The sequence below is a fragment of the Alexandromys fortis genome, unplaced genomic scaffold, assembly GCF_014885135.2.
Source record: "Alexandromys fortis isolate MF-2015 unplaced genomic scaffold, M_Fortis_MF-2015_v1.1 scaffold_4, whole genome shotgun sequence".
NCBI lineage: Eukaryota > Metazoa > Chordata > Mammalia > Rodentia > Cricetidae > Alexandromys > Alexandromys fortis.
This window is the reverse complement of record NW_026067944.1, coordinates 20,410,472-20,419,976: the sequence shown is the minus strand read 5'-3', so window position 1 is coordinate 20,419,976 and position 9,505 is coordinate 20,410,472. Positions and strand designations below refer to the sequence as shown.

The 9,505-nt window shown below is 36.2% G+C and overlaps 1 protein-coding gene across 1 annotated transcript in view; it reads right to left on the bottom strand.

Annotated features, from left to right (window-relative positions):
• Epha6 (EPH receptor A6) overlaps window positions 1-9,505 on the bottom strand; it is an 839,925-nt gene that overhangs the window by 150,160 nt on the left and 680,260 nt on the right. Inside the window, exon 13 of the mRNA XM_050149039.1 lies at window positions 3,305-3,366. Within this exon, the coding sequence (XP_050004996.1) occupies window positions 3,305-3,366 (62 nt within the window). The remainder of the gene's footprint in view (window positions 1-3,304; window positions 3,367-9,505) is intronic.

Genomic DNA, 9,505 nt, shown 5'->3' with positions numbered 1-9,505 from the left:
ATCGCCTGATGAAGGTTAATATTCAGGAGGATGCCTATGTGTTTTTCTTTGGGTTCACCTTCTTATTTAGCTTCTCTAGGATCGCGAATTATAGGCTCAATGTCCTTTATTTATGGCTAGAAACCAAATATGAGTGAGTACATCCCATGTTCCTCTTTTTGGGTCTGGCTTACCTCACTCAGGATAGTGTTTTCTATTTCCATCCATTTGTATGCAAAATTCAAGAGGTCCTTGTTTTTTTTTTTCTGCTGAGTAGTACTCTAATATGTATATATTCTATACTTTCTTCATCCATTCTTCCATTGAAGGGCATCTAGGTTGTTTCCAGGTTCTGGCTGTTATGTTTAGTTACCAGGTTATGGCACTACTTGAAAGGACTTGAAGGATTAAGAGGTGTGGCCTTGTAGGAGGAAGTGTGTCACTGGGAGTGGGCTATGAGGCTTCAAAAGTCCATGTCAGCCCAGAGTCTCTCTCTGACTGTGCATCAGGATGCAGTCCTCAGCTTCTGCTCCAGCACCTGCCTTCATGTTGCCATAATTCTTGCCAGGATGGTAATGGACTAAACCTCTACAACTGTAACGACGTCACCAGTTAAAATGGTTTCTCTTAAAGTAGCTGCCTTGGTCATGGTGTCTCTTAACAGTAACAGAACAGTGAATACGATACCATATGAGAGAAACATATTTTTGTCATTCTGAGATGACAATGAGTTTAATAGGAGTATCTTAAGCTGTATCCAATTTCTTGAAAATAACATAACTCATTCTTGTCTAGAACTGAAAAAGCTCTGCTGGCTCTACACACCACATTTTAGCTGTTCCTTTGTTGACAGACACATAGCTTGGTTCTATTACTGAGGTATTTTGAACAGTCCTACAATAATAAACACTGATGTGCAAATATCTATGTGCTGCATTGAGTTAGAGTCCTTCAGATAAATATACAGGGGCATAGAGGGGCATTTCTATTTTCAGGTTTTTGATTAACCTCATATTGATTTCATAGTGGCTGGATAAGTTTGTTCCTACCAACAGTGCATGAGGGGTTAGCTCCTGTCTACATCCCTCCCATCATTTGCTATTTGTTTTCTTTATGAATGCCACTATGACTGGGGTGAGATGGCATCTTAAGGTAGTGTTTATTTGTATTTCTTTAATGGCTAAGAATAATAGGTTTATTGGCCATTTGTAATTCAACCTTTGAGAGCCATTTCTTCTTTTCTTTAGCCCACTTATTAAATAGGTCATTTGATTTTTTAGACCTTTTAGTGTGCTCTGTATACTTCAAATGACACAATTTTTACTTTAGTGAAACATGCATGTGAAGAGGCAATATCCACTGCATGCAGAGTTGATGGTGTCTTAAAAGGAGAATCAAATACCAGTTTAATCAAGAGACCTCACAGCATAGAAACACATCACTTTTGGAGTCATGAAGATTTACGTGTGGATCTTTTCTTATAAACTCTACAACAATCAATAAAGTTCTTTTTTTTAAACAACTTTAGGAGGTATGTACTCTTTACAATGCCATTATTCACATGGACCAGAAGACATAGAAAAGCTGCCAGCATACCTAAGGAGCCACAGCCAGTATGAGGCGGAAACATAGCCATACAGATTTTCATAGCAGTATTAATGGGGCCAGCACCGATAAAAGCTTTGCTTCATCCTAGATTGTCAGTTACCTATTTGGTGTATCATTAGAGCTGAAAAATGCTAGTTTGGAAATGTTAACTCATGACATACACCGCTTATAAACATGTGATATAGGATGTCATACTTTTAAATTATTTAATTGATTCTTTGTACATATTATTATTTGTTCCTTGTTCAGTAGAATAAAAAGTATATCTTAAACTAACATTTTCCACTTAATTTTCTTTGCCAGCCATTTGCTCCAATTTTAGTTCTACTTTAAATCCAATGTCTGTTCATTATTTGCTGCTATATTTTGTGTTGGGTAGTTGTTCTAAGAAATGTAAAACCAACCTATGCCGAACATTATGAGATAATGAGTCATTTTGAAATATATCTGATAAAAATATGTTTGTGACAAAAATAATGAAAGACATAAGTGTATGTGTATTTCAAGTACCATAGGTGGCCAAGATAAATTCTAAAATAATTTAGAGCATTTATAGGTAAAATTTAAATGTAGGATGTTCTGAAGTAGGCACAACTGAGAACAAACAGCTCATGCTCCTAGCCTATGAGTTTCATTTTGCCTTAAAGAGCACACTTGGTCAAGAGTGTGTGCTGTGGATGTAGTTTCTATTTATGACAACCCGAAGATGCTGCTGAATTCAGCTTTAGGGATTGAATCTGGACATCAAGTCAAGTCACAAGACAGATACATCGTCTCCACCAACATTGAGAGCAGCCGGAAGAAGAGGACAAGAATCAAGCAAAATAAGTAGAAATAAGATCAAGGGAGACAGATAAGATGCAAACAGAAAACGTTCAAATAGCACTGGACAGAAAATGAGGTGGAAATATAAAGAAAGATAACACATTCTAAATGGAAAAGTCGCAGCCATTTCATAAGCACAGATAATACTTATGCCATTTATTGGATACATTAAAAAGTTCACTGACATGCATATACATCACCTTTCCTGAGGATAAAAACATTGGCTTCAGTGAATATTTTCATATTTCATTCACTTGCCACTCTCAATGTGCATTTTCCAAGCATCTGTGGTGCTTCGACGCTTAACATGACAAATGCACTTCAAAAAATAATGTTGAGACTTTCCTAGCTTTCGTTTGTTCCACTATATATTCATGTGAAGTCATCTTAAACAGAATGGGTTTTAGCCTTTTATTCTAAGAGATATCATTGCTAAAGGAATGCTGTTTCTTCTTTCCTCTTTAGATAGCCAAATGAGCATGAGGGACAAAATTGGCAGAATTTGGGACAGCAATGTAAGGACTCAGCACTTTAGAAAATGTATAAATATCACATTAAGTTGGTAAATGTGATATGGCTTCATGAATAAGTGGCAATTGAGTTTTATTTTTACTTCCTAATTGATAGCAGAAACATTTAGTATATATATAATAATCATTAATATAGCAAGCAAATTTATAGGAGAAATCAATTATATTATTAAGTGTACATCTTGTCCCTTCAGTAATGCTTTCATGTATCACAGAACCATAATAATTCACCCAGAGAAAATGCTGCCATTTCTGTTGAAAACCCATGCTTAATATTATGTAAAAATTAATCCATGATGAATTACTTCAAGTATAGATTCCAGAATAGCTTATTTAAATGGCATCAGAAAGGAGCACCTCACCCGCAAAAAGGAGTCGAGGGATCCATTCTCCATATACTCTACCACGATCATTACTGGTCGGCCTGCAAGAGAGCAAGGAACACGCATTATTAGGGCAATCACAGAGAGATGCGCTGCAGGCAGGGATTTCCAGCAGCAGGAACTAACTTCTTTGTGTTTTTAAAAAGTGAAGCTCACTCTTCAACCTCTTCTATGAAAGTATACTTATATCTACATCTCCATTTTTTTTTCTCTATACCATTATTTGTTTTTGAGTTCACAAAGGGCCACGGACTGCCATCTGAGTGACAAAGGAATTAAACATGTTTTACAAATGTCTAGCGATTGTTTGTAGAGATGTGTGTGTGTGTGTGTGTGTGTGTGTGTGTGTGTTGTCCTTTAGTTTTCCCACAAATGACAACCAGGACACTAAAGTCATCACTTAAGCAGCCACCACCTCTGTTTCTGCAGTTGTGGCACAGCTTTCATGATATTGCAGCACGTTTTCCTCCCTGAGAGTGGGTAGTTCTGAAATTACTAAATTATTTCTAAATCAAAGCAGAAAGGGGAAATTCATAAATCTTCGTTGACTACTTATAAAAGATCAGACACAGACTGCATTTAAGGGATTCCATGCAGAATAATTTTCAGTAGGTGGATGAATATCGCATACTGGGCAGGATCTGTACGCATGCCTGATCATCTCTTTATTGTGCACTGATTTGATCATCAGAGGGCCAATGGCAATGCATGAAAAACAGGTAACGCTGACTTGTCGTTTAGTGCAGAAGCAAAGATCAGAAGTTGAGCATCATTTATTTCTCCTTCTATCACACCAATTGCTACAGGTTCCCAATACATCTCTATTATGCAGAATATTTGACATAAATAACTTCGATTTGTTTCAAAGAAGAGAATGTATTTGCTCTCTCCAATTGTACAGGCTTAAAAGATAAAATTTCAATTGAGTAAAAAGATGATATTTACCTGAAATAGGAATCTATCAATGCTTATTTTTCTTTCTTTATTCTTGATGATTCAATCTGAATGGCACATAGCTATTTTTACGACACACACAAAAAACTGTCTCTGCCAATGCCAATGATGAAAATGGTGGACTTGTAATTCAAACCTTTTTTTCCTGATCTCAAAGCCTTGCAGGTTAGAAAGGGTAGCCGTAATAAATTGCTTCCATGTATGCAAATGCTAGATTTTACATTTGAATGTATATTTTAAAGAAAGATGAGCTAAAGGTTAAAAGGTGCAATAAAGCTCCCCATTTATCATGCATAGAATTCAAACCTAAGGAATTTTTCCATTTGGAGAGAATATTAACTTATGCTCTATAATGCTCCTAAAAGTTATTAATCTTACCCATATGAACAAAGAACTATATCGTCAATTCTAGAGGTGAGATGACCTGTCAGCACTCTCATACACAGGGGTCAAGAAGACCTGGTTTGCAGCCTGAATACTGGTCACTCTGTCTTTTATTGGCTCCTTGGCTTCAGAGAGCCAGGAGATAGCAATCTAAGACCAACACTTAGGTAGGAAAAGTAGAGAAAATCAAAAGCTATCTTTGTAACTCAACACCAAATTCTGAGCAAATATTCAAGTTAGAATGGTAGTGGATTTTGAGTGCTTAGGAGGAATGCTGTGTCACTGAATTATGTCCCCTCTGTATTTTTTATACCTCTGTAATATCTCCTGATCACTGACTGCTGTTAAAGTTTCTACTCCTCAATAATATGAGTTTTGTTAGAATTCAAGGGCTTGCAAACACTTCCTTGCATTGCTACACCCCTATTACACAGATAAAGAAACTGAGGGATAGAAACCACTTCCTTGCATTGCTACACCCCTATTACACAGATAAAGAAACTGAGGGATAGAAAAGTAAAGTATGTTTCTTGAGCCTGCTGGCAGTATTAGGCATTCCATTTAATGCTTTGGATCCTTGAACCTTTATAGTATAACTGCATTTTAGAAGAGATGAGTGGGTCATATCTATAAGTCTAGTCTAGCTAACTATTCTCTCCAGCAAAGGATGCTTTCCTAGTCAACCTTGCCACTTTGTTCTACCAGCTGTCATCATTTTCATTGTCCAATTCTGCCTCTGCCTTCCACTTTGCTATTCACCTGTCAGAGTTATTTCTCAGCTTGTTCCTCTTTGCAATACCTCCTCTTGTATTTAAACACTGTATATCCTTGCTAGCCTTCACGCTGACATTTTCAATAGATCCCAATCACTGTTGTTGTGTATGCTATGTCATGCTGTGCTTGGCCTTTGTCTTGCTTTGTCTTTTTTTTTTTTCCTGTAGGAATTTGTATTCTTATTCACTGGGTTTCTCGAGGTCACTTCCTACAGATAAGAGTGTAGTAGGTGCTTCATGAAATCACTTTCTGTTTTCTTACTGATTTCACTATCCTTATGAAATTAGCACTGAATCTTTTCAGCAAGATTCCCGTCTGTGTGAATTCAAAGCACTCTGGGCATAGTTCTATCTATAACCCATTTGTAGTTACTTCTGGCAGTCTTAAAATCCATCAGCGACAAGTTTCACTTCTTATCATTTAGAATGATAAGGAATTAGATGACGACTCCCCCAGTTTCTTGTAAGTTAAAAGTTTCTTTTGAGCTGGTTCTTTTGCAATTTATGCAAAACTCTCTGTTGAGAGTGACTGAACTAAAGAATTGTGGCTTTTTTCAGACTACTGTCAGAATTTAATCTCTAATTTATTTCCTAATGGTTCTCTATAGGAAATATGTAGTTATAATGTGAAGGTTAAAGACAAACTTGTAGTCCCTATTGCATTTGTGAAAAAAAAAATACATAGGAATAAGGGAACTTATAAAAATTCAGGTGCTATTCTTTATTTCCATTTTAGGTAAGTGAAGCTTTTTGGTACACATTCCTTTTTTTTTTTTTTGACTCGGTTTTTCAATATGCACAATTACATATGTAAATTATATATATTCTGAGAATGTGACTGCTCTTAGAGGATATACTTGAAAATAATCAATTCTTTCTTTCCAAATTTTCAAAAATATCTGAGCTCCTTTCCTTTAGTAAATTTTAGTCTGTTGCCCCAAATGCCTCCCACCACAGCATCATCTTAGTGATTGAACTGTGCTAAAAACAATGAGCATGCCCCAAGATGCTTTAACCTCAGTCATTTTTCAAGATCACCACTTAATTTAAAGAAAGTTCATTGGTTTGATGTTAAATCTCCCAAGCTATCCCATGTTATTGGTTTCAAGACTGCAAAATTATAAATAGCCAGACATTATTATGAATAGTCTTAACTATGTAAGAATCAAAATCTGAGAAATCACTTATTTATATTCTGAAGATAATCACAAAATTCCTTTATTATCCTTTTCTACTGTAAACAACAATAACTATTTTCTTTCAGCTGGAATTTTAGGAAGCATGTGTGTATATGTATAATATACATATGCCCATAAATATATGTATATGTTTTATTATTTATGTTCAAATACTCTCAACACCTGTAATGACTTCCATAAAGGAGGCTTGCAGAATCCATATGATCATAAGACTTTATTCTTCTCATGATGGTATTAGAAAAAAGAAAAACAAAGACATTCTTTGACTTTCTTATAAAAACCTCAGAGAAATACTTTGTTGGTGAAACAGGTTTTCTTCAGGGAAGGTTTGTGAAAGATGAGGATTACAGAGATTTGCCATTTTTATATAAGTAACGAGTCTGTGATGGATGTGGCGTTTTGAATCAGTTCAGCAATTTCTAATGTGCAACCAGTAAAATGAAGAATCGAAACAAATCTCAACAACCTCAGAACTCTATTACAGATTTAAATCATTCTAGCTTACTTAACATTCAATCATGCCTATATTTTGTCTTCCAGGTTGTAAACTTGCAGCAGTAACTCGGATTGACAAAATGTTAGTATTCTTTCTACCCACTTGCAATCACTGCTTCTAAAACCAGTTATTTCATCTGTTCTTCTCCACTGCCTGTTTTATAGATAGGGAATTGCAGATATAATCTCCTCTCGGTTTGATGACAAATGAAATAATTTTCTTATCCATGCAATACTTTCCACAGATATAGGTAATATAAATTTGAAAAGATATAATATATTAAATTATTGTTTTTATTCACATGGTAACTACCAAAATTGGGTAACCGTTTTACTTGTAAAGTGTTTCCTGGTATGGATCAGAACCTCTCCCAAACAAAACTCCTCCTCAATGACTTCGAATCTTACGATATTTCAATTTTATGAATTAAAATTTAAACTCATTTTTAACTTAATACTTTGATTTAACAGTAGTGCTTGAAAATTACACACCTATTGGGTACTATGTGAAGTTTCAACACACACATACATTGAGCAATATTTCGATAAGGATAATATCTGTCTCATTAAACCTTTTCTATTTTTTTATAGTGAAAACATTTAAAGTCATTTTCCAGAATCTGGAAACACGGAGTCCATCATATTGACTCTGCTGTCCAGTGGCCTCAGAACTTCTTGTTCCCATGTGATTTGCTATCCGCTGGTCACCCGATCACTGCTACTCATCCCAAACTCTGGTCATCACACCCCCTCAGCCTCTCTGAGATATACCAGTCCACATTGCCCAGTAGAGTGAAGGAAGGCAGTATCTATTCTGTTTAACACAGTGATCTCTAGGTCCAACTGTGTTTTTACAATTTGAAATACTTCCTTCAGTGAAGATTCTGTCAAGAATTGGGCAGGAAGCCATTCATGTTACAATTTAGCAGGGGGTCTTTGTATTCTGTCTGTGTCCTGAAAATTTTCATGAAGATGAATTCAAAAATAATGAACTGAGGTGTCCAGGGGAGAAAGTTTCAAGGTGGCATACTACAAGTGGTTACTGCCCACTGCTCTTAGACTTATAGCTGGATAGAGCAGAATGATGCCTAAAAACTTGCAGTTTGGTAAGTAAAGGGATCTGGGTTAACTTGAAAGTTGCAACAAAGACAAGTACAGACAACGCATTTGCGATTTGTAGTCATGAAAGAGATTAGAGCTATCACAGAGCACAGAATTCATATTGGGGCAATTAGGAAAGCACCTAGATTGTAAAACTCCACCGATTTGAAGATTCTGGGTATGAGTGTAAATTCACTGGATAATAGAACCCTTGGTTAGAAAATGGCTTCCTTGGGAGGTATTTTTATATGTTCACACAGAAAGGTATAGTATACTAACGTAGCTATGGTCTAAGTAAGCCAGGTTAAGGGACAGTAGATTTTGGCCTATGTGGTATTGTTTTCTTCAGGCATGCAACATGGAAGTCAAGATGAGAGTAATGGAAGCTTGTATATAGGATCTATAAAGGCACTGAGGCCAGGCAAGGTGTTCCGGGGTCAGATCCTCTACAAAGAGGAATCAAGAAGCCACTGATTGAAGTTTGTGAAACCTAAGTGACAATTGATGTGCTAGGATAGAGGAGATGCCCCAAAAGCAGGCCATTCAATGAGGAAGCAGCAGGTACTGAGTGGATATGACCAAGTGAGATCCTGCTTTCCACAGGCAATAGATCTTGAGGGCTACTGGACACCCGCTGACACTATGAGACTCTGATGCCCTCTGATTGCTTGCTCTGCTAGGCTCTGATCCTTGTTTGGTCCTACTTTTCCTAACTATACTCAGTTCCTGACTTTCGTAATGGGAATAGTCATTTGTTGTTGTATATTGGAATTATGCAACATTTTCTTGGCTCTTTTTTTTTAATTAAAAGAAAAGTATGTGTTCCCTAGACAAAGAACTACAGGCAGTTAAAGCCTGCTAGGAGAAGGAGAATTAGCCTTTCCCAACCTTTTCAGAAACAACCTTTTTGGTTGTTTAGTATCAAAGTGGTTAGTTTTAAAATCATATACACACAAACAACAAAAATGATTGTACTTACATATATCTATACATACACATATACACAATACATAAATACATACATATACATTTACATACATATGTATACATACATATGTGTGTATGCAACAATAATAAAGCAAAAGAAGTTATCTACTTGAGAGGTGGGGAGGGGTTGGAGGGAGGATACCTGGGAAAGCAAGAAAAAGAAAAGGAAAGTGATGTAATTTATTTCAATTAAAATTAAAAAGTATATTTATCTGGAGATGGATGGAGATAGAGACAGAGACCCACACTGGAGCACCGGACTGAGCTCCCAATGTCCCAAGGAGGAG